Consider the following 26,487-nt stretch of genomic DNA (forward strand, 5'->3'; position numbering starts at 1 on the left):
GTGAGAAACAGGTGAAGACGAGGGAATGATGACCATTCCTCCACCATGCAGACTGTCAAGAGGTAGAAAAGAAGTTGTCAGGGTGAAGGAAAGAGGAAGAAGATGAGAAGCAAGTCGGTAAAGGAAACAGAAATACCAACCAATGACAACAAGAAGAGTGAGGTAAGAGAAAAAAAAATTGGAAGTAGTTAAAACCTTTGCAAAAGTATTATGTGTTTTAAGTATTAGAAGGGCAGCACTCTACACATATTAGCAGTTCTTAGTCTAGAAAGATGAAGTCTCAGGAAATACATGATTAAGTCTATAAAATAAAGTAATGGATAAAAACCAGCAGGAATATATTAAGTTACAAAATACTACAATTATGAAACCTACAACTTGAAATCTGGAAAAGAACAAATTTTGAACAAATTATGTCCTTCCAAGGGACAAAGGATAACAAATGTATAGAGCCTAGGGAAATAAACTCAAAAAAAAGTGATGGAGATAACTAAAAAAATTAATTTTAAACAAAAAAGATGGCAACAAATAATAAGCTAAAGAGAGTCTTTGAAAAATAAACAAAGCCTTAATGAGACTGATATTAAAGAGATATTAATTGGAAATATCCAAATGAATATTAGGAAAAAAATGGAAAACATTAGGAACAAATATTTAATTACAGATTCAAAATAAGTTAAAAAAATAGTAAGACTATTATGAAAAACCTTATAACAATAAATTTCAACACTTAAATGGAAAGGATAAATTCCTAGAAATAGAGAACTTGTCAAAATTGACCCCAAAAGAAACAGAAAACTAAAGTAGTCCTATAGCCATTAAATATGTCTAATTACTAGCTTAAAAATCCCACAAAAATAGCTTTATAAGAAGGAACAGACCACTTCAATTACATATAAGCTCTTTCAGCGAACAGCAAAAGAGAGGATACTCCCAAACTCATTTTATGAAGCCAGTATAATAACCTGGATACCAAGCCCTGATGAGGACAGAACCAAAAAAAAAAAAAAAAAAAAAAAAGAAAGAAAAAAAAAATTACCAACTAACCTCATTCATAAATAGATACTAAAATCCAAAAGAAACCAAATCGAGGAGAATGTTAAAGATAATACATAATGACCAAATTAGGTTTATTCCAATTACACAAAGGTGGCATATCAGAAAAAGTCTAAAAACATTAATTTGAAAAAATATAATTTGCCACCTTAATAAATTAAAGAAAAACCTTATGATGCTCTTATTAAATGCAGAAAGAATCTGATAAAATCCAATACCCTTTCGTGTTTAAAAAACCTCAACAAGAATTAAAAAGAACTTCAATAATCTGAGAAATGGTATTTATTAAATATCACTCTTAATAGTGAATTATTAGAAATATGCCCCTTTTTAAAAATCAGGGATGAACACCATTTTCACCATCTCAGCTTCCATCCAGTATTGTCCTGAAGGCCCTCTCCAGTACATTAGAAACATGAAAAATAAATGAGATTTAAGAATTGAAAGAAAGGAACAAAACTGTATAATTATTCTACAATTATGACTGTCTACAGAAAATCAGTCTGTCTCCATTATTTCTACTTTCTTGCTTCCCATTTACTCTGCAGCTCATTGCAATACACCTTCTTCCTATGCCATGCTTCTAGAACTTCCCCCATCAGTTGTTACCTCAACTCGTTGACCCAACTGTCCCATTGGCCTCCCTTGTTCTGGACTTTACCTGCCTCTCTGGCTGATTTTGCTCAGTGTTCTCCACTGGCTCCTTTTTTCCCTTTTTGTCTTTTAATATAAGTATTCAATCCTTTGATTTCAAACTCTTTCAAGCTGGATGTCTCCAAGGTGACATTATTTACTCCTTCAGCCTCAAGCTCCAGGTTTATTCAGGTGACTTCCAATACTAACGATTCACAAATTTTTATTGAATGAGTAAGGATGCCCTTCTTGGACGTCACCATGTCCAAAGGTGAACTCACCCTCCACCTACTCCCTTTATTCCCTCCTTCAGTAATTTATTCGCCATAAGCCTGCGAACTGTCTAGGATTCCATCTTCTCCTCCATTCTGCATATTCAACTATTATCGGCTCCTATTAGGTTATTTTTGAGTCTCTCTTGGCTTTGGACCTTGCTTTCCTTTTCAGTAGTCACCAACTTAGTTCAGACTCTGATTATCTCTCTCTTGAATTCCTGCACCTGGTCACCCTGTTTTCAGGCCTTCCTCTAATCCTTTCCGTAAGGAGCAAATCTGATTAAATCTCTCCCCTCTTCAAAATCTTTCAGTGATTCTAATTCCCAAGATAATGTTCAAACTCTTTAGGCATATTTAATAAAACCTTTCAAGAAGACCCTGCTTCTATTCATCTAGCTTTGACTGGTTTAGCAAGTTATCTGACAAGGTAAACACTGTGTAAATACTTACTGAATTAAGGACAAAAAATTACATAAAGTAATAGATATCAAATCAATGGTGGACCATTATAAAAATGTATGGGGGTTATATCCTTACTACTCTTTAAGTTAAAATGAGAGGAAAATTGTATCTGCCTGTAACTCATTCAAAATTCATTAGACAGAATATAATCTGGTACTGCACTCTCTAGCAGGAATTCAAGACAAATACAATTGCATGCAGGTTACAGACTTGGTATCCTTGTGATACAAAAACTTACCAGGAAAATATCCTGGGTCATACCAAGCATGACAAGGCTAATCACACATATACACTCTCCCTGTGCCCCCCCCATCCGCCCCCAGCCTCATACTGCTTAATTAAAACCTTATGTATTTTTGTTCAAATACTTTACAAATTATCAAAATGAAAACCTGCTTCATTTTACATAAACTTCCTATTTATTTAACTTCTGTCCTAGTTGCTTCCAAAATTAATTTGAAATCTATTTCCTGATTATACACAGAAGCTAAAAATTTAGGAATAATGCTGAATAATGTGGACCAAGTAAAAAATCTAAATTTCTGCTTGGAATTAAAAATTCTTATAATCCTCACAGAGCTGATAAACACAATTATATGTTTGAATACTAAGATACTAATAAGTTTCTAAAAGCTTCTTAGAATATAAATGGTAAATGTCATAAACTGTACATAAAGCTTAAGACATGGTATTACATAACTATTTTTATCAATTATTTTACATACAGTATTCTAAATGTGCTTGACTGTATTTATATACTACCCTGTAGTATGTGCATCTGCTGTTAAATATGGAAAATCTAACACCTTTTTTCATTTCCCTCATTCTGCAAGGTGTACAACTGAGGGTAGAGAGATTATGTGGGTCACTTTCGGCCTCAATGAAATTCCCTAAAATGAGCCTTTAAAGAGGTTCTAAAGAGGGGAGACTAGAGTCTGGCAATCATAGTCACAGTGACACAAATTCTTTTAAGATCCCAGTCTAGTAAAAGTAGTACTGGGACAAAGGCTGAAATAGCTCTCTGGTCATCATGCTCAGATTAAATATCTACTCAATCAAAATTGAGCTAATTTACCAAAGTCATCAACTTCACTGCTGAAATCAAACATGATTTGGACCAGAGATGAACTTCGGTGTGTCCTCAAACAGAAAAAAAAATTTTTTTTATACTTAGATCCCCATATTCTAGCCTACACATTCCTCCACCAACACACATTTCAAGCATTTTTCTCTTTGAAAAAGATTCCTAAGTTACCCTAGGTCTCTAAAACAAAATGCCTTCAGTCTGTCTTTGAATCTAATTAAAATTAAGAAACTTTTAATACCTTTAGTAACTCTCAAAAGCTGGACTAAGCTTTTCCCTGGTATCTTCCCTTTCTTACTAGCCTCCCTCCAAATCCAGAAAAAACCAGCACAACAGAAAACACAAAACAACTAGCCACATGCTCTGAATGCTGGGGAACGTGATTCTCCACTGGTTTAGGCTACAAAGAAAGCCTATGAGTAATCAAAAATCCTTAATCAAAACAAAGTTAAAAGCTACCTCCCTTCCCGCTCCCCAGCCCCAGTATAATTTCTCCTTTTCTCTTTAATCCACTCAAGTGTTTCCTTGGAATTTTAGCGGCCTCCAAACAGCGGATGGTAAGTTCATCTCAATGTCAGCCAGGGCAGAGACATGCAAAAAATCACTAACTTGGAAGGTTATTTAGGACAATAATGTCTTTCACTGCCTTACTCCTCCCACTCGGGCCCCACTTGACCTACTACCAATATTTAGCTGGGAGAAAAAAAAAAAAATCTGTCCACAGGCTTTCCCCCCAGCGGCTCTTCCTGTGGGAACCCGACGCACACCCGGAGCCGGCAGGAAGACCCTGGCCAGGCAGGGACATCAGGGTCTCCCGGCTTCGCGCACCCCTCCCCACTCGCCCGCTGCTGCACTCCGCTCCCCGCACAGGCGTCCAACTATTCTTGGATCTACTCACATCCCTAGATCTCGTCTGGCCGCCCTCCCCCCTTCCTCCCCTGGTGTCCTCTGTCGCCCCGAGGCTGACCTAGCAAAGCCCCCGGCGGGCGCACACACTCACCCACCTGGGCCGGATCTGGGGATCCCCGGCAGCGCGCTCCACCCTTCACTCCTCGGCCAGCTCCAGCACAAATGCGCCGGCCCGTCCCTCCGCCTCCCCTCCAGCCCAGCCCAGGGCGGCACCGCAAGGTCTCTCTAAGTCACCTTTGCTCGGCCCGCCCCCGGCTCCAGCGAGGTCAAGCAGAGGCGCGGCCCGCCCGCCAGCGGCCCAGGACTCCGGTGCCGGGCCGCCAGAGGTCCGTGCAGCGCCCTTCGGCCGCAGAGCCAGAGCCGCCCTCCCCTCCAGGGCTCGCCGGGGAGAGTGCGACCAGCGCGGGGAACGGCCTGCGGCAGGCAGCTCCGCGCTGCCGCTGTCGTCGTCCAGTCCCTCCTCCCGAGGCCCCCCTCCCGCGTGGCCCGCTCCGCGGAGGCGCAGGTAGGGACGTGCCCCGGACGGGGAGAGCCCGCACACAGCCCTTGCGAGCGAGCAGGCGGACTGCTCGCCCCGCAATTCTCGGGAAGGAAGTAAGGAAACTGCTACTCGTGCTCTGCGTGCATCCCGCGGAGGCTCCTGCGAGGTCCTAGAGCGGGCTGTGTGCTCAAGCCCTCTCCTGGCGACGCCTGCCCTGACAACTTCTAAATGGCCAGCCCGCCCCTGGGGAAAAGCAGAGAGGAATCCTCTTTGGACTCTTGCACCTCAAAGGTAACTGACTCTTACTCTGGCTTACACTTTAGCGCGAGGGTTTCTGATTCCAAAACAAACACTAGTCCTCTTGTCCTTTATTTTTTTAATGCACGTTCTAGGCTACCATTTGGGCAATGAGGAAAACAATGGTATTAATTCTACTAATGTGAAACCTAGATGGTTTCTTATTCCGGCTAGGCTTGAAGGGTAGACCAAGACGCCCAAGGACAGTAAAACCACGTAAATAATACACTCAAGTGGGGTGTTCAGGCTAAGGAAATTTCTGTGAGGCTCGGGTGGGGGTGGGATACACATAACTTTCAGTTCCAACGGTTTTAAACAATATAAATCTGTCCTCAAACTTTAGGGAGCAGAGTAATAACTGAACCAAACTGAGTATTTCTTTAACAAGATCACGGCGGACTTTAAGTTCGCTGTCCCAACAGTGGTGGCTGTAACTGTGCTACAGATATAAAATGCGTAAAAGATGATGCAACAGTACACTAGAAAATTTGGAATTTATGTCAATGAGGTTTCATAGTGTCTTTGAAAAGTCCGTTTGTTTTTTTTCTTTTTCCCCCATTCTAAACTAAATGGTATTGTGAAATGTCACATTAGGCACTAAAAGCGGCTGCTACACAATCTTCCTCCCTGGACTCTAAAAATCAGAGAATTCAGTTTACAAAAGTGGTACTAGGCAGCAAAGACAACAAAATGTTTTAGAGGGCAATTTACAGAGCACCTAAACTGTGTCAGGCACTGTACTGAGGAGCTTCACATAAAGTAACTCATTTGTATTCTCATTTTCAGATTTGGAAATGGAATTTCCAAACATATCTTAATTTGCTCAAGGTCAAGATATAGATCCCAATTGGTCTGCTCTTTGTACTCTTGCCTTTGTACATTTCATTATGCATTCATTCACATATTTATTAACTGTCTACTACATGCCAAGTACTTATGCTAGACACAGATGCTACAAAAATACCTAAGATACAGTTGCTTCCTTAAGGGGCTCTTCAGTAAATACAGAATCAGACAAGTAAATATATAATGATACAATGTGATAAGTGCTCCAACAGCAAGGACTCCCAGAACAGGAGGGATATCTAAGCCAGTTTTGAAGGGTGGAACCTGGGATGAGGCAATGGTCACAGTCATCTGACAGCACAATCCTTAGAACTCTATCCCCACAGAGTGGCAACAGGGAATCTGTTGGGTGGGGGGAGAAGGGGTACAGGGAGACAGGCAACTGAGAGATAAGAAGGAAAAACAACCGACTTTAAGGGGTGAGAGGAGGAGGAGGAAGAAGGATGAACACAGGACAGCTTCCATGATTGTGGCTTGGGGTCCTGAATAGGTGTAATTCTGCTTTAGACACACTGGTGTGAAATGCCTGTGATAGAATCATATGTAAATGTTTAAAAGTCAGCTGGATATACTGGTTCATAGCTCAGCTTAGGAGAGATCCACTGTGGAGATATCGGAGTCATCATGGATTTCTGTTTGAAGGAATGGCTAAGATCATCCACGGAGAATGCCAAGTGAAAAGACCACTGAAAGAAACCAGGGGACAATAACATTCAAGGCACAGGCAGACGAAAAGATGCTTCAGAAGAAAACTGAGGAGAAGCTGCTCTAAAGGAAAGAGAAGACAGAAGAGGTAGGCACCACAGCAATCACTGAGAAGAATCCCCAAAACAAGTAGCAGTCAAACGCCAGATCCATCACAGGACAAGCAAGGTAATTTAAGGGTATCCTCTGACTTAGCAGTAAGGAGATGGCAAGAATGGTTTCAGTGGGCTAGCTGAAGAATAAAGAAGTAGAAACAAAGTATCACGTTTTCTAAAATAGAATTGGAAAGGCGTGTAGGGAGACCAGCTATAAGGGAGTAGAGAATGCAAAAGAAGAGAGGAGCTGTTTTTGAAGCAGGATGGAAGGAGACAGATGCCAAGGAAAGGAAAGAAAAAAGAGACTGGGGGAGGGAGTGGCAGGGAACTGACAGCATAGACAGCCGCTGCCTCATGTTTAACAAAGAATTTTGCTCAGAGCAGAGGGAGAGGAGGAAAGTGAAGACATGACAGAGAGGTGAAAGCCTGAAAAGTACAAAGATTAAGAAATGACTGAAGGACTTTGAGCAGTCCAGGAAACTAATGAAGAGGAGACCTTGACTTTATAAAGCTCTAAGCCCACAGGAGGGCATGGTTTCTCTCCAAAGATTATCAGCATCTCATCCAAAGTAGCAATACCTTCCAGTTGGTTCCAATAGAAGGTCCAAATCTCTCCATTACATCACAAACTGAGTATCACTATCCTAATCATACATCTGGATTCTAGCTCTTTAGCAGTCAACTCAGGAGACTTACCATGGAACCACAGAATAGTTTATAAGTGAGCTTACGCTAGTTTTAAATAGGCAAGTTCCTACCTTGGAAAACCTGGTTTGACTAATATCAAAGGGAGCTCCATAATACACAGAACAAGAAGGAGACCAACGACAGCACTGTGTGACATTTTAGCCACTTGTGATACCACTCTCTGGGTAAGGAAAACTATAGAACAATAACTCATGAAGCCAATTTCTAGCCTTTTGATTTTTTTCCCCCCCACATAGGATCCACATTTAACATGTGGCTTGACCTCATGGCCCTGAGATTAACAGCTGCATGTTCTACCAACTGAGCCAGCCAGGTGCCCTTTTAAATAGAACTCTCAAACAAGGCTAAAGACAGTTGTGGCATTCACATTCTCCAATGTCTCCCCCAAGAATATCACCCCAAGAACACCTAATAAATTTCCCTTTAGTAAATCAAACTCAAACTTTACAGCTTACTTTATATATTGCAGTTTTTTCCAAAAACACAAGTTGTGTTATTTACAAGTAAAATATGCGTATATAATGCACCTCATTTAATGTAGAGGTCGTATGGAAACCTTGAATATCTGGGTCATATCAGAGCATCCCCAAATAAGCAAAGAACACTCACATACCACAGAAATAGAAAGACCCAAATCCAGGCATTAAGGACTGTTCTCATTATAAACCCCTCAATTTCTCATACAGAGCCAGCTTGTTCTTACTGTGAACATAATTTTACCGAGTTTGGTCATCTGGTTTTCTTTTTAATAAACAGAACATTAGAAAGAGTAAGGCAGAAGGGATCAGTATTCTGTTACAGACAAGCACACAGTTGATCTAAAACTCAAGAGAAAAAAAATTTTAAACCCATAAAGAGCAAAACTAAATTCAAGGGCATTAGCAGGACTGGGCCATTTTGTCAAATTACAGAGTCCTATAAACATTATCCCCTGAAGGCATCTCTGCATTAAGATACAGAGTAATTATGAACATACAAAAGGACAGCCCAGAAATGATAAAATTAAGTGCTAAAAATTTAGCATAAGATGTAAATGGGTAATATTTAGAATAACTGTCATCAAAGAGAGTAGAAGAAAAACAAGTTTTGCTGCTGCGGAGGCTGGGATCACTTCAGTCGATTGGATCCCCATTATGTGCCAGGCAGGTACTGTACAAGGGGTTTTGCCAACATGATTACATTTACCTTTCAAAACATTCTTTTGTGATTGGTCACCACTTTAAAAAGGAAATTGTATATGAAAACTGAGGCAGACAGATTAAATAGCGGAGCATGATTAGACCCAGGTCTCTGGGAGTTCAAAGCTTTTTAATATAATTTCCAGATACAGAAATGTAACTTACAATTCCAGATAAATAAGGCATTACTATACCTAATTATTCTGCTCTGACCTCCATTATACTATTAAATTCTTTTATTAGTTCTTAGCCATTTGAAAAGCTAACTTTGATGATGTCATTTATCTTTTAATTATTTGGGGGGCCTTTTCATGGTCTATAATCATATTTCTCACAAGGAAATCCATAAATACTACTGAGAACCTCAGAGTTGATATCTCATAGCATTAATTAAAAAGAAACTTAAAGATGACTTAAAAGTTTGAAGCAGTAAGTGCCACTTCCTAAATGAGTCCTGTGTGTCAGTGTGTTAATATGCTGTATATACATATTATTCATCTATATACATTTGATACCCACACCTGATACTGAGGTGTTCACATATTTTCATTGTACAGAAACTAGCCTACAGTTGGTTAGGAAAAAGACAGATTCTTAAAAGGCCCATAAGACTTTCAGACCAGTGCTGTTAATAGTGACTTACTATATGGTCTCCCTTATTGTAAGATGAAAATATCAAGGTTCAAAGAACTTAAGTAGCTCTTTGTCACTTGAATAATAAGGATGGAAAGAACACAATCATTCCACAAATACTCAAATTTTCTTTAGACAATACCGCCTTCTCCCAAAATGAGTTAAATCCAAAGTTAAAGACACAAACGCTCCAAAATGCCATCAGAGAAAAGGGGTCACGAGTGTTAGATAGCATCCTACAATAATAACTGCTGATTTGTACTCAGGGCTTACTATGTGTCAGGAACTATGCTCAGCATTTTGCTTACATTATGTTATTTTATCCTCATGACAAATTTAAAAGTCTAAAAGTCTAATTAAACTTTAGGCTAATCTACTCTTGCACATCCAGATTTTCACAGAGAAGTAATCATGAGGCTGTATTTTTAAGCAGTTTAAAAATTAGCATAGGTTGGCTTCTCCAGAAATTAAATTCTTCTAATTTAGCATTTACCTTACAACTATACATCTCTAAAACAAAGACGTTATTGACACATCCAGCAGGTGCCACAGAAGAGATGTTAATGAGATTTGGTTTTACGATGTGTTAAGTATTACCTGAATCCCTAGACACCATAATTTGTTCATTTTAAAAATGTTCTACAATGCTATTCAGATTTATTTAGATCACTACATCATGCCTCATTTAAATAAGCTAGAATATGACATCACCAAAAGTAGAAATGCTGAGGGGATGTTTTCAAATAGTATTGGAAGAATCAACCATTTAAAATGCTTAATGAACAGGGGCCGCTGGATGGCTCAGTCTGTTAAGCATTCGACTCTTCATTTCAGCCCAGATCATGATCTCATGGCTCATGGGTTTGATCCTACAAACCCATGAATGCCTGCTTGAGATTCTCGCTCTCATTCTCCCTCTCTCTCTGCCCCTCCCCCGCTCATGCTCTCTCACACACGTGCTCACTTTCAAAATAAACAAACTTAAAAAAAGTTCAATGAACAATTATGTTTTCCTGTGATAGTTAATAAAATTCTATTGGCTTTCTGGAAGTTTGTTTTAAATGAATTTCAGATCATTTACATATTTTTTCTCCAAATAAAATACAAAATTTGTGGTGTACATAACAAAATTGGCATTAAAAAATTTTTAACATGAATTCACAAGTCTTCTGTTATTATTTTTTTAATGTTTGTTTATTTTTGAAAGAGAGAGAGTGTGCGTGTGCGCATGAGTGGGGGAGGGGCAGAGAGAGAGAGAGAGAGAGAGAGAGAGAGAGAGACACACACACAGAATACAAAACAGGCTCCAGGCCCTGAGCTATTGGCACAGAGCCGGATGAGGCCTCGAATTCACAAACCGTGAGATCATGACCTGAGTCGAAGTCAGATGCTTAACCAATTGAGCTACCCAGGTGCCCCCACAAGGCTTCTGTTCTAATCACAAGAAAATAAAATGTTACATCTTTACATATACGTATCTCATATATACGAGAGAAATATACAAAACCATTTTCATCTGCCTTGTTTTATCAAAACGTAGTTTCTAACTAAAAGGTACAAAAAAATTGTAACAAGAATAAGAAATGTAGTGTCTTAAACTAAAACGTTGAAGACTGAACATATAGGTAGAAATTAACAGAATGGAAAAGAAGGCCTATGGCTGCTTGGCTTGCATTCAGAAAAAGAATTACTAATGGATAAACATATCACTCTTACCAATATTTGGGAAAATGGCAAATTCTGAATGGGAGAAAGCAGGGGGAAAAGAATACAAGTTATTTCACCCATTGAGCTCAGTTCACACAGATTAGTATGACAGCACTCTATTTTCTAAATAAAAATACTGTGTATTTTTCTTATAAAACCTCTGGTTTCCACAATATTTTCGCAACCCTCTTGTTGAAATGCCACAAGAACTCTGAATAGAACTTTAAAACATAGTTGATAAATATAGCTATATAATTAGATATGAACCTAAGTTACTTCAGAATCATCTTGCTTAATCAAGAATAAATGAGTTTTAAATTTTAGCGAAAAACAAAGCTTTCACTTTCTTTGTTAAGACTATTTTCTCCTACCTTTGGACAATTTGAAAGCAATGACTTATTGGATGATTGAGTATGTGACACCCAGACAGTTACTGAAAAATTCAATTCCAACTACCTACCCCTTCTTGTTTAGTGAAGAGATTAAGGCAATCACTCAAAGCTACACAAGTTTCTCTGGAAGCTTCAGAGACAACTTCAACTTTCTGAAGAAATGATGGAAGCATGTCTATAAATAAAAATAAATAAATAAAATTAGTGTGATTTTTAAGACCACAAAAATTTTATATTATTTTTTAAAAGTAATCTCTATACCCAATGTGGGGTTCAAACTCACAACCCTGAAATTAAGAGTTCCAAGTTCTACCGACTGAGCCAGGAAAGACCACAAACATTTTTATATGGACTAACTTTATCTTTCCTTCTAGCTGCCTTAAACAAAGGATATAGTATCTTCCTTGAGCATCATTAAGTACCTACTGTATGCAGGGCACGTAAATTGGTACAGTAAAAGAAAAGATGAACCCCTGTCCTAAGAAGGACTATATCCTGAAGAGTCAGGACTAAAACAAAACAAAGTTTATAGGAATAATATAATGTTTAAGAAAAGCAGTTAACATTTCCTTTCATGATATTCTATGCTAGATAAGTAGTTTTATTCAAAAGCCAAGTGCTAGAAAGAGATAAAAATAATACTGTAGTTGAAGTTGACATGATGGCTAACATATCTAAAGGCAGCATTAACTCAACTTCCTCTAGTGCTTATTGGATAAATGTTTGGCATGGATAGGTCTTTGCACTCTCACAAATGTGTCCCTCTGGGGGCCCAGTGTCTTTTGGATATAAGTTGGGAACAAAAAAAAATGGTAATGTTATGATCATCCCAGGTTCCCTAAGGAAAATCTTAATCCATTTACCTATTACAAACAACAACAACAAAACAAAAAACAAAAGGCTGGCAAGAGAAAGCTGCAAAATGCACACACATCACTTAAAAAATAAAACGTCATTTTCTGTTCAGATTAATGCTGGAGAAATGTACTTAACTGAAATAGTTTTGGACTTTGTGTTAATTATATATTAAGATCTTCTAAGCATATCTCTTCTAGCAAATAACATTAAGAAAGCTTGTCATCTAAAAATAAAAGGAGAAAGACAAATCTATACCACCCTTTGTATTTTAAATAATCTTGATTAATTTAACACAGGGTTCTTAAAACAGGGTAACCAAGGTCAATAAGCAAAAGCAATCAAATCCAACAGCTGGCAAACTATAATTTTCAGGCCATAAAGTGGGTCTTATCAAAAAACAAATATTTTCAAATGAGTGGAAAGGAAAATAAATTCTACCAAGAACATATAACAAATTATTTACAGTCATTATTTCTAGGTGATAAAATTCTATTATTCTTCATTCTTTAATTTTCCAAGATTTCTGTAGGAATGTGACTTATTTTAGCAAAAGAAAAGTCCTTTTCTTAGAAAAATTATTTCTCAAAACCCGTAAGGCAAAAGTGGGCAACAAGAGTTAAATGTTAGGGGGGTCTGGGTGGCTCAGTCTGTTGAGTGTCAGACTCTTCATTTCAGCTCAGGTCACGATCTCATGGTTCTTGAGGTCAACTCCTGCGCTGATGGTGTGGATCCTGCTCCCTCCCTGCCCATTCCCTGCTCTCTCTCCCCACCCCCCCTCAAAATAAATAAATATTAAAAAAAAAAAAAAAAGGAAAAGGTCAGAGTAAATGAAGGTATGAACAAGCTTTCATTAATATCTGGATATAAATACCAAATGACATTTTATCATATTTTTCATACTATGGAATACAGTTTCCTAGTGTTAGCTATTCTTAATAACACCCAAACAATTGAAAACTACTATATCCTAAAATAAATTTGATTTCACATGCTTTATTTTTCATTGTGAATCTTTGATACACATTGTGAAGATTTTTTCTTTACTTAGTTGCTAAATAGCAAAAAAGAATACCATATGCCAGATGCTGTATGACTTAAATAGTACCTCAACAGATGTCTCACAGAGCTGTGGATTGAATACCGTGAGGGGATGTACAAAAAAATCAGGCACAGCCTCTGCCTTCCATAAATGCACTGGGTAATCTAGTAATTTTCCACTTGCATGGCAAAAATGGTAAGAGAATGGAAGCACAGTCATTCATAGATGTATTTCTTTTTATTAAATACCATGACATACTTAATCATCTATAATTCTGTGTTTTAGACACTTAATACTTCATATACTTGTTGATTAATATAAAACGTTACATGTCAAAATAATTTTTGAATTTCAAGATTTAAAACAAAACTGATTCTGTAACTTTTTAAAAGATACTTCAAGAAATATATATTGACTTTTAAGAATCCATTGTTGAGAATATGTTTGATTCTTTTGTCCCAAACAGAGTCATAAGGTATCTCCATTTCTAGGACAGTCTGGTGTTCAAGCAAGATTTTGATATTAACATTAACTTGCACAGTAGCTCTGTGTAAGAACGGATACTTTAGCACCAGGGCAGTGTGTCAGAGGCCTGTTGGTTCACAGTGGCATGCTTCACATATGATATGTTTGCATATTGTTATATAAAAAGAAAGAAAACTGCTAAGCTTCTAGTAAAATTACCAACTGTGAATCACTATAAATCTGTTTTAGCCAATTAATATTTAGAAACTTAGTCATAATGAACATGTGTAAAAAGGTCAGTATGTAACCATATTTGGCCTATTATAAGAATTGGACATTTAATTTTGAGGAATAATGTCAATTTTTTGTACTAAAAGTATTTTTGAACTCAGGAAAGATGCTAGAAGACCTCATGTGAAAAGCTTAACTTTAGAGACATGTATAAAAAGCTCACAATCTGTCATTTTCATAACACTGTACAATTTTTAATTGGGTAAGTTTTAAAACTATTGGGGGAAATACTGGTTTCTTATTATGCTAGCAAACTAAACCTAATACAGATGACCTCCATCATTCTCCTAACATAAAATAAGTCCACACTCTTTAACCGACACTTAAGATACTCTATAAGTTGAATCAGTTTCAGCTATACTATTTTTCTCAAAGTATTTGTTTTCCTAGAAATATTCTTCTCCTTTACGGCCTCTAAACCTTTCTTCAAGATGTTTCTTCTTCCCCGAAAATTGGAAATAATAATTATTCATATTCAGAAGTTTCTCCACTTAAACCTTTTTTGTTCAAGGCCAAGTTCAAGTGCCATCCTTCTCATGAAGATTTACATATTTTTTTATGATGAAGAAAAAACAGCAATGCATCTATGTACGTTGAGAGACATGATCTAACCTACATGCAAAGAGGCATTTTAAAAACTGACTTTCACTCCTAATTGGAATTATATAAATGCCTCAAAATCTGTATGCTCTCCTCAAAAAAGGAGAAAAAGATATCTGCATATAAAAATCAACTATGTTCTAAAAATGTTTACATAAAACTGTAACTTGAAAAAACTGAGAGGTCACACTGAGAATATAAATGTATTTTTTTGTTGTTCAAATTAAGATTACTAGCATGAACACAATCACTTACTAAACAAGTACTACTAACCATTCTGTCTGTATGTAATCTGTATTAGCTGCAATGGAGACTACACATAGTTTAAAACATCACGTGTTAGATGAGTTACAGCATGAATTAAATGAGAATAAAAAGATATGAGGGATGTTATAAGATATAGGTGGCAAACAAATTATGCATAGATTTTAAAAAAGGTTAAATATTCAGAGGAAGGAATAACCATTATGGGATGGAGTGATCGAGTGGAGTCTGATAAGAGGTGAGACTTGAGTTGGATCTTGAAGAACAACTAGTAGTTTTATTGTTAAATATAATGCCCAATAAAGCAAGCATATCTAAAATATCTATAATTATTATTTTCTGATGGTATAGACAACACTAGTCCTGAAAGAAGATCCTATCAGAATTGTGATCCAGGGGAACTTGAGACAGCCAAGAGGCATCCACTGCTGACTCAGAGGCCACGATGTGGCAGTTCAGGGCTGACTTGTACAATCTATATACTATCTTGTCAAAACAAATTTGGTTCTTGTTTCTGAGTTCAAAAGAAGTTATCAATGTATAAGCTAGGTAAGTAGGTGATTCATTTCATCCACTCAAAACATGTACAGCTGACCCTTGAGCAACATGGGAGCTGGGGCATCGACCCCCTCACAGTTGAAAATCCATTTATTATCTCTGACTCCCCCGAAACTTAATTACTAATAGCCTACTATTGACCAGAAGCCTTACCAATAACATAAACATTCAGTTAACACACATATCATACACTGTATTATATACCGTATTCTTAAAATGATGTAAGCTAAAGAAAATATTAAGAAAATCATAAGGAATAGAAATTTTATTTACAGTACTATGCTATATATATGTATATATTTTAAAGCCATATATAAATGGACTCATGCAGTTCAAACCCATATTACTCAAGAATCAACTGTATAGTGCCCATGTGCCATGCACTAAATTGCTGTAGATTATCAGCAAATAAAAGACAAAAAATTCCTGCCTTCATAGAGTTTATATTCTAATAGGAAAGGCAGACAATCAACTACAATGCATATACAGCAAGCTTGATAAGTGACAAAGAGAAAAAACAAAGCAAGGTAGGGGAATATCAAGTGTTTGAGGGCAGGTGAAAGTTTAGACAGGATGAGGTCTCAGAGTCCTGGCAGGAGAGACCTGGCGAACTCAAAGGGCACCTGTAAACTCTTTTAAAAAAAAGATTACACACAAAGGGAGCGAACTAACAGACTGCCAGGCAGGACAGTTGCCACCCTGGAATGGAGAAGCAAAAGGATGGGCCAGTGTCCCTAAGCCCAGCAGGAGCTAGAGTCAGAGGGGGGACCTTCAGCCAAGTCAGGAACAGAGCAGTGCTATTACACCACAGCCTGGCTGGAGGGAGCGAGGAAAATGCCTGACTTCTCTGGTCCCCTCCACCAATCTCCTGACAGGGTCTCCTTTTTGCTGAGTCCAATCAGAAGCCTGAGGGTGAGAAGACTCCAGTAACGCAGTCTGTAGTGATCAATAGCCCCTGGCACCAAGCAGGGCAGAGAATGGACATGGGGGAGCAAACCAAGGCAGGCAGCAAGAGAAAGCCAAAGAGATGCACAAAGACCTGGGCATGTAAGGATATGTGTGAGTATCCTAGAGAAAAGCCTTAGAGGGCCAGCACAGCCCAGGCCGGAGGCAGGAGTATGCCCAGCCTCTCTGAGGGACGGCCAGAAGGCCAGTGAGGCTGGAAGATGAGCAAGCAGGGGTAACCAGGAGAGGACAGAGAGGTCAAAAAGAACTGAAAAGGTTTGCGGTACTAGGACATGAGGACAGAGAGGTCAAAAAGGACTGAAGAGGTTTGTGAGTCATCAGAAGGAACTGGTCTTTCATTCTTAGTGAGATGACCTGGAATCTACTACATGTTTTGAGCAAAGAACATTGTACACTCCTGTTTTAGAAGGGTCCCTGGGGCAGGGACTAGAGGGGAAGAGTGGAATCAGAGGGCCAGTTAGAAGGATGTTTCAATATTCTGTGGGAAAGACAATGATGGCTTGGGCCACGGTGGCAACAGTGAAGGAGGCAGGAAGTGTGTTTACTCAAAGCCTAGTTGTAAGTGGGATGAACAAAAGTGCTTTTTCTTTAAGAACTTTTTTCTTTTAAATAACTGAAATCATTCTAATTTCTTTAACCAAGGATTCACTATATGCATGTAGTAACATGCAATAAAATATATGTGTTAAAGTTGGCACATAAAATACATCTTTTAGAAAGTCATTAGCAACATATCAATCATCTCACAAACATTAATATGCTCTCACTAATCTCACTTCCAAGAATCCTAAAGTAATAAAGTGATTCTGTATTTTGGTACAGAATATCCTCTTTGAAATACTACTTTATTTCCTTAGACCTAATTTCTGTTTGGATGCATGCCAAAATTTAGGTATCTAGCATTGGCAACATATCCTTCAAGGTTCAGTGAATGCAGTATTGAAACCTCTATTTTATCATTATCAAAAACCTGATTGCAAAAACAAAGAAAATCACCTAAAGCAATAAAACTTTTGGAAGATTCCCTGAGGCTGGTCAGTCTGTTCTTCCCTAAAGCCCTAAATTTACCCTTAAGTAGTAGCCAGTTGTTGACTATGATAAATAATGTTGTGTTGTACACTTAAATTTGATCACACCACATTACCATCACTTCATTACCACCTTATTTTGGTACAGAATGTCCAACTTACAATGGTTTGACTTACCATTATTTGACTTGATGGTATTAACACAAAACATACTCAGTAAAAACCATACTTCGAATTATGAATTTCAGTGTTTTCCTGGGTTAGCAATATGTGGTATGATAATCTCTCGTGATGCAGGACAGTGGCAGTGAGCTGTAGTGACCAGTCAGCCACGGCACTGATACACTTACAACCACCCTGTATCCAGATAGCCATTGTTTTTACTTTTGGTACAGCAGTCGAGATATTCTGTGGTATTTAACACTTTAGTATAAAATAGGCTTTGTATCAGATGATTTTGCCCAGCCACTGGCTAATGTAAATATTCTGAGCACATTTAAGGTAGGCTAGGCTAAGCTATGATGTTTAGTAGGTCAGGTATATTAAATGCACTCTTAACGAGATTTTCAGTTTACAAGGGGCTTATCAGGACATAACCCCATCAGAAGTTGAGGAGGATCTGTAATTGTAAATAAAACTGAAAAATAAGTTTGTGATTGGGCTATGAAAGTCCTTAAATGCTAGGATAAAGAGTTTGTATTTTATTCTACAGTTTTTCAATCAAACAGTTTTTCAATGGGAAAAAATCTATGATCAAAAAAGTACCATTCTAAAATTAATCTGGCAGCAATAATGCAGTATTTCAGAGAATCTGAGTTGGAAGAGCTCTTAAAAGCCTCTGGTTTCCCTTTAAGGATGGAATGCAGGGGGGTCTCAGAAGGCAGGGAGACCACAGGGGAGCCTGCTGCAGGGACATGCCTTTGAGGGGCCACAGAGCCAAACCAGCATGGCAGAAGTTGGAATAAGAAGTAAGGGAGGGGGTCTTAACGATCACATAATTTTGTACTAAAATGTAAGACAACAGTCACAAATACAAGGCCTTGATTCTGTACACATTTTAGTTTTTCATCCTGAGAAGTTATTGGCAAACTATGTAGACAGTTTGAAATAGATAGTAGTTTGACAGAACATGTCCTATCAGCAATAAAATACATGGTTTAAGATTATTCTATATATCCCTTGGCATTAAGATAACTCAGTTACCTTCAACTCTTTAATTCCATTCATGAAATCATCTTAACCCTATTTACTATTTATAAAATATGCAGATTTATTATCTCTCTATACCCATGGCTCAAAAAATGTTTACAATTGTTTGTGTATGAACTTAATTGTAGATACATAAAATAACATTGTCAGATCATAGTCAGCCACCTCAAAATTTCCCAGATAGCACATATCTTCTATAACTGAATACCATTCATGTCTTTAAAACACAAAAGACTCACACCATTCTTACAAGTGATATGTCATACACATAACATGAACCAAGACATTTGACTTGAGGTTTGAAAAAAATCCCAAAACTTAATTTGGTTGTAGTTCTGATGTAATTTCTTTCTTTGGTCTATGTTAAAGGAATTGCTCTTTATATTTCAACTAGCTCTAGACATTTTCTACATCTTTTAAATGTTGTTGGTATCTCTTCTTTTGATGGTTCTTGAAGATGGTGTTTTTAAAGCTCATTGATGGTCACAGTTGCATTACTATAAATATACTAAAAACCACTGAAGGGAACACTTCACACAGGTGGAGTGTAGACTATGTGAATTCTATCTAATGAAGCTGCTCTTATTTAAAAAGTCCTGAGGATGAAGAGTGCTAACTAATATAATATTCAGCCCGCAATAATCAAAATGATTTCACTTCTGTCCTTCTCAAAGCTATCATCGCTGATACAAATACATGTTTGTGGAATTGACATAAAGGGATGCCTGAGGTTCATTTGGACAGATATAAAATACCTGAGCATGATTAAAAATGATAAACTCAAGAGACAACTAAATCAATTATATTTTAGTGAAGTTATATATAAAGACATCATAGCTAAAATCTAAAACAATAGTTAGGAATCTAAAGTCTAAAAAACACAGCTTTTAATTTACAAAGTAATAATTGTTTCTGAATATGTAATTTTTATATTGGATTTTTGACTTTACATTTTATTTTGACTTTCGGAGTATAGTCAACTCTTGATAATTTGTAACTAATGGAGACTGAAGGCATAAAAAATTACTACTGAAAGGTAGATTAACATTAGAAAGATAAGTTCACATATGCATTCATAGAATCATAAAAGGCCAAGACCTGGAAACAACCAACACCTTCATTTGGGAAACAGAGACTCAGAGAAGTTAAACATACTATTCAAATTAACAACTGGTTAAGTGGCAGAGAGCAAGGATTCAAACTTAAGACAGTTTGATTCTAAAGTCCAAGTCTTCTGGGATTCATAAGAATTCTCATTATGTAGCCAAAATGAATTTATAGCCCCCAAATGTTACCTTTTTCTTTTCTTAAAAAATTAATCTACAGACCAGGCCTCCCCCATGAGTAGAAATTTTACATAACCGTCTTAAATTTTCAAAATAGTCTTATCAAACACAATTCTGAATTGAATACTGAAAATTATCTAACATGAAGGATCAACATCTATGACAATGGGTTGAGTTAAAGAGTGGGTCTTATTTGTAGTTTGTTCCCCGTTTTTTTTGTTGTTGTTGTTCTTTTTTTTTACCTTTAGCCATGTCACAATCCTTAATCATTTTCAGAAAGTTGAAAATTTCCCTATCTAGTTTCTGTTGGCATTTTTGTGCTTTCTGGGAAAACAAAAACAAAAATAAAACTTATTAATATAGGATTTTTACAGTACATATGCTTTTAGTATTTTTATCAAAACTTTTAGTTCATATGTTGATATACCACAATTGAGATATTTTCATAAAAAGAGAAAAAGATGAGAGAAAATTTCCTTAGAAATTGAATACTGCATTTAATCACATACAGATTAGTAAGTCTTTCTAAATTTTAAATACATTCAACATTTGTCATGTAGACAATATACAATTGCATTAATCACGTCTAAGAACTCATTATACCATATACATCCGAGTTAGATTTCTGATTAATCCTTTTTGTGTACTTGATTAAGTTCATCCAGGAATTATAAAATGTATTACGAATATATTTTAAAAATTATTTTTATTAAAAAAAAAATCTAGATGGTACTAACACTTAGAAATCACAAGCTGGGGCACCTGGGTGGCTCAGTCAGTTAAGTGGTAGACTCTTGACTTCAGCTCAGGTCATGATCTCACCATTCATGGGTTCAAGCCCCGCAGGGAGCCTACTTGGGATTCTCTCTCTGTCCCTCTCCCACACTCATTCTCACTCTCTCTCTCAAATAAATAAAGTTAAAAAAAAAAAAAAAAACCAACAACCCACTAGCTGATTTTTGCTCAGCAATCTAAGTGCTCACAGCCTTCACATAAGCAGACCAATAAGGACATTTTCTTAGCAAGTCAAAGCTTATAAAAATAAGATAAAGTCAATTATAGAAAGCATCCTTCTTGCAATCTGAATTTTCTACATTTTTAGATCCTTAAAAGTAAAACATAAATATAGAATTTTATGACGTAAGTTCCATCCCATCTTAGTAAAGATTTGGAAGTCCAAACTGAAAAATCAGATAAGTACATTTGTTATATTAACAATGTAATTTTGAAGTTAGTTTTTTTTATAGTTTCCCTTTAAAGAGGAAGAATGAGAAAATTATTGTCAAGTCACTTGGTTATGACAGTGAAAAATATTTATTGAGAACCTTGAGTTTCTTAATACTAGAATCACATTGTTATAGGTAGAGTAATACATTTAACCTTATGAATCTTCCCCTCTTTGTACTCCTAATCCCAATGGCTCATCACTAAACATTTTTACTTCCCCCAAATCAGTCCTTCATGACAAAGTGACATAGATAAGCAGCCTTTTCTCCTTATAAAATTTTTAGTGCTTATGAAGCTTGCCTCACCCACAGCAGAATTATTCATGGTACCACATCAGTGACAGTGTTCTCACACACTGTGTGACCACAATGTTCTCTTTAAAATCTACATTACTCTGTTTTGAGAGCTCTAACATCAAAATATATATATTTTTTTTTTGGAAGAGGGAAAATACCTACACTATGCAATTTAAAACACCATAGAAAGGGAAATGGTATGCTGGATTGTTTTTTCAGACATAGTCTATAAACACAAGTGGAAGGTTCAGGCATTGAAATATGCACTGCAATCAAATGTATCACTCATAATTTATTAACAGAAAGTTGTCATTTTTACTCTCTGCATATTTAATACCCCTGCCCACGTGCAAGTCAATGCTACGGTTTTCACTTTTCCTTTCTATGGTCAAGGTCAGCTGGATGGATGCCTGAAAGTGACAGTTCCTCAGGTAATAAAGACAAGAATGGTCTCCATACCATCATCCTCTAATACTTGAATCACGAATGTTCATCTTAACATATCTACCTGACAGTTACTAAAAAGAGCTTCGCTGATCAAGGATTTACTTGTTTTAAAAGGTACAGAATAGGTTAGCTGGAGAAGATTTGATCTACACATTCCGTTTTATAGTTATGAATAACATGTCTTCTGTTCTCAACAATTGGTGTGGTTTTAGTCGATACTAAAAGGAACAGGAGAATATCAATACAATAAAATGTACAGACATTCTTTAGTTTGCTGTAATTTCCCCTTAGCAGCTATGAGTTATGTTATGAAAATCTAAAAATCTATTTATGAAGATTAATGTATATGAGTTCTTTGCAGAGCCCAGCATGGTGTCCCATTGTTAACTTCTAGGACATTCACCTTATGTCATGCACTCTTTTTAGGTTTAATTTTTCCTTTTAATTCTACATAAACAGGATCCCACTATGAGCAGTGACCTAGTACCTGAAGTATGACAGTATTTTGAACCCAAGTTACCTGGGCACAGAACTCAAGAACAGGATTGTATCCACAGCCACAGAGCCCAGGGCACAGGAGGCACCCACGTGAGCAGCTGGGCACATTCACAACACAGGCCTTCTGCTCCTACTTCTGCCCACCCAGATCCTGGCTGCTGGTTTTGTGTAAATTGATGCTAAACCACTTTATTATCCCTGGCTTAGAAAAACAGCTCAAAAATGTATATCAAGGGCTAGGGAGGACTGAATAGGATAAGGGAGAGGTCATTAATTCCAGCCTATTTGCTAGAGAGGATCCACATTTCATTAAGAACAGAAGCAGACCACCTCTACTCAAGGAATTAAAAGGGACAAACTACTGATATACACAACATAGCTGAGTGAAAGGACAGGTACCTGTGAGCACAGACAGTGTGATTCCAATTGCATGAAATTCTAGAACAGGCAAAACTGATACCACCTAAAATGACAGAAAGATCAGTGGTTGCCTGAGATAGAGATGAAGGGCACTGCCTCGGAAGGGGCCCCAAGGAACTTCCTGAGGTGATAAAAATGTCCTCTCTCCCCCTCCCTCCCTCCCCCGTCTCTTGGTGGTTACAAAAGGTATATACATTTGTCAAAATATGTATATACGTGTCTTCACACTGAAGACATAAAATGAATTTTATTATATGAAAATTATACCTTGATAATATTAAACTTTTTAAGTAGTATATTGTAGAACCTCAGTGACATTCCTCTTTGCATAAAACAGCCAGGAATGTGAGTCGTGTGCCCCAGTGCTCATCTCTGCTCATCTCGGAGGCTTCCTACCTCCAGCCCAATCCATCTCCCCTCTATGTAAGTCCATCCAGAGCACATTCATTCTTTGTACCTGCTCCATCATCTGCTTAGTGTTATTTCACAACAGATATTTACACAAAATTTAAAAAATTAAATCAAAAGATATAGAGAAAAAGGCAATTCTCTCTCACATACCTATCAGTCTATAGTCCCTGTTTTCCCCCTTTACCAGCCTCAAAGCAACCATCACTATTAATTTCTCAACTTGCCAGGGATGACCTAAGTCTACACAAATGTGTATATGTGTGTATATCCCGTTTTTTTTCTCCCAATGTATAAAAGATACATCTTTTTATACCTTGCCCTTTTCACTTAACCATAAGTCTTAGATCAATATATATAAATCTGTCTCGTTCTTGTATAGAAAGTACCAGTCTTTATCAGCTCTGTGTTGATGCACATTCATCTTCCTGCATATTCACTTTAATTAGGCATCATTTATTCTTAAATCAGCAAAGTGTATCACTTTCTCACTTGATTAAATTTTAGCCTCCTCTGCTCGTTACTCCTTGTAACACTGAGTTATCTTACATCCTCAGATCCTACGGAACTGAGATATCATCAACATAGGAGACCCCTGCTTTGCTTATGCCACCCCAAATCTGAGAGCCTATCCCTGTTCTGTCCCACAGAACTTTCTACAATGATGGAAACATTCTATACTGTCCAAAGTGGTAGCCACATGTGACTACTGAGCACTTGGGTGGAGTTAAAATGAGGAGTTGAAATTTTAAAGTATGAAGAGCCACATGTGTCTCGTAGCTATCGTACTGCACAGTACATTTCTACACCAATACGGTGTTTGAATCTGTCTTCCCATTGTTAGATTTGAAATATTTTCAAAGTTTTCATTAAGGCAAAACCATGAAGCCTGTATTTCTGTGATTTATCTTCTACTTTTCTCCCTGGAGACCTAACCTCAAGGCAGTGATGGAGAGAGAAAAGAAACTGTTTTCAATTTTTGGAGGCCCTCATTTTGGGTGGAGATAAACTGAGACCAAAAGAACATGTAACATGGTAACTTTTTCAAGGTGGACATTTTTTCCCCATAACTTCTTGTCCAAAACCATGTTGAGGAAATAAGGTTAGTTTTATGTCAATTCAGATAGTTTTAGAGTATTCTAGTCCTACAGTTCCTAGTTTTCTTTAGAAGTTTATAAACATCTAGAATAGATCTCATTTCACAAATAGGTCCCATAATATCCTTACAACTTAAGAACCCAATGATCAAAGGCATTCTGGAGCCAGTCTTACAATTCAACATACTTCACAGCTCATTTCAGATTTTAACCTATTTTTGGACCAAATTTCAGCAGTTGAGACAGAGTTAAGTCAAGATTCACAGAATTAGCATTCAAATTCCATTGGACAGAGGCATGTTTATAACCTGCACAACCTCAAAGTGCTTACCACTTGCTGTAACTCTCACAAACTTTGGGTGCTATAAAATCTAGAAGGCAAAAACTTCATGGTTTTAAAGTTAACATAAGAGCACGACATTCTAGTGAGTAAAAAATAGTTGGAGTTGTAACATGAAAATTTGAAAACTATGCCAAAGAAGAAACACTTTTTCAAGGAAAAATTTTTTTAATGATATGCAAGTTAGTATGCTTTTATTTACCTGTAGCTTCCATTAAAAAGGTCTTAAAATTACCATAATCCTAGGAAAGATACTGGTATGCTTTGTAAGTCCTTCTGGGTTTTATCATTTACCTTATATTGAGGATAAATAGGAAAGGATTTCTTTTCACTTAGGGAATAAGGACTAAAAGTTAAAATATTTAGCACAGTTTTGTTTTTCATTTGTTTGACACAATTCTGGCCATAGATATTTAAACCTTCTTTCTTTACTCAAACAGTCTTAATGTTATTTAGATGCTCTGGTAGATGTTATTTTTGCAAAGTTCATGGATCTGAAAATTATGTTTATGGTTGCCACACTATACATTAGGCTTTAAAAAACCGAAGTAGCACTGGTAAAGCAAATGTCAATAAATTCTGGGGAATGTCTTCAACAGAACATGGAAGAGCTCAAACTTCTTAATGTTCCATCATAAAATTAGAAATTGAAAAAGCCCAAATCTCTTTCCTAAGTTTATAGGTCCTTAAGTCAATAAAACTCCTTAGGTACGAGCAAACTTCATTAAAGTTGTTGATTTAGAAACATTCAAATCCTGCAACGATTTTTTTTTTTTTAAATTAGAGTTAGTAAGCAAACTGCTATGTTCTGACATAATGACTTGGATTGAAACTCCATCATCCTTTCATAGTATAATTCTTCCAAACCCAATTCCCATTTAAAAGGCACAGCCAGAAAACTGATGCCCAGAAAAAAAAAATAGTTATTTCATTTCAATTACATATGCTGTTATTTCTCTATGGATAATACATTGACGTCACCTCACATGAAGGCCTCTCCATTCATTACTGATGCTTTACCTTACTTTTCATCAATGAAGTTACAGATTACAAGTGGTTTTAAATCCAACTACCAGTCAGGAAAAGTATCACTATGGTTGCATTATTTAAACTCTGAAATATGCAGTGAAATCATAAAGGGCAGCAAGTCAAGCATGCTCCCCCTACTGGCGGCAGTTTTCAAATAAACCGACAATCTGATTACAGCAATGTGAAAATTTTAATAAAGAAAAGATAACATAGAAGCACAGGCCTCTATATTTAGAGTATTATCTACAGAGACATTTGATAGTACCATCATAACAGACAACATAAATGGCAATAAAATGTTACCTGACAAACAGCAGTGCTATCTCCATTGTCCTCAGATAGCTTAATTTCAAAACTTCACATTTGACAAGAAAGTTCTTGGTGACAGAGTTAGCTCTAAAAGTCAGGTTAGGTTTTTCTATATACCTCTAAGGATTCCTTCAAGTCTACAGCGGAAGTTGCATCTTCCTCCTCCTCATCAGTCAGTTGGTCCTGGGAACAGTAGTGAGTGCTGTACGCAGAATGATCTTCTATTGCTTCCAGCCAGTCCTGAAATAATCCAAGAATTGAAATAAAAGTGAAATGCATTTTTACTCAAAAGAGATAATGACAATGATATAGAAAGCCTAAATTTACATGGAGAAAACAGCCTAAAACACACACACACACACACACACACACACACACACAAAACCAACAA

General features: G+C 37.0%; 2 protein-coding genes across 10 annotated transcripts in view; one reads left to right on the forward strand and one right to left on the reverse strand.

The window, feature by feature from the left end:
• The window catches only part of OSBPL1A (oxysterol binding protein like 1A), a 270,348-nt gene that overhangs the window by 129,389 nt on the left and 114,472 nt on the right, over positions 1 to 26,487 (reverse strand). For 3 of the 8 annotated variants that reach the window (XM_045041822.1, XM_003995075.5, XM_045041824.1), the window contains exons 13-15: positions 26,214 to 26,336; positions 20,268 to 20,349; positions 11,530 to 11,636 (exon numbers count right to left, since the gene is read on the reverse strand). In XM_045041822.1, the coding sequence (XP_044897757.1) occupies positions 11,530 to 11,636; positions 20,268 to 20,349; positions 26,214 to 26,336 (312 nt within the window). The other 5 variants (XM_045041826.1, XM_045041825.1, XM_045041823.1 and 2 more) reach the window with 4 other exon arrangements.
• LOC102902476 (serine/arginine repetitive matrix protein 1-like) overlaps positions 4,582 to 26,487 on the forward strand; it is a 38,907-nt gene continuing 17,001 nt past the window's right edge. The window contains exons 1-2 of one of the 2 annotated variants that reach the window (XM_045041843.1): positions 4,582 to 5,191; positions 6,686 to 7,987. In XM_045041843.1, coding sequence (XP_044897778.1) covers positions 4,582 to 5,073 — 492 coding nt within the window. In that variant the 3' untranslated portion in view covers positions 5,074 to 5,191; positions 6,686 to 7,987. Of the gene's footprint in view, positions 5,192 to 6,685; positions 7,988 to 26,487 lie in introns of those variants that run through there. The other variant, XM_045041844.1, reaches the window with a different exon arrangement.

Source organism: Felis catus, chromosome D3 (genome assembly GCF_018350175.1).
Source record: "Felis catus isolate Fca126 chromosome D3, F.catus_Fca126_mat1.0, whole genome shotgun sequence".
Lineage (NCBI taxonomy): Eukaryota > Metazoa > Chordata > Mammalia > Carnivora > Felidae > Felis > Felis catus.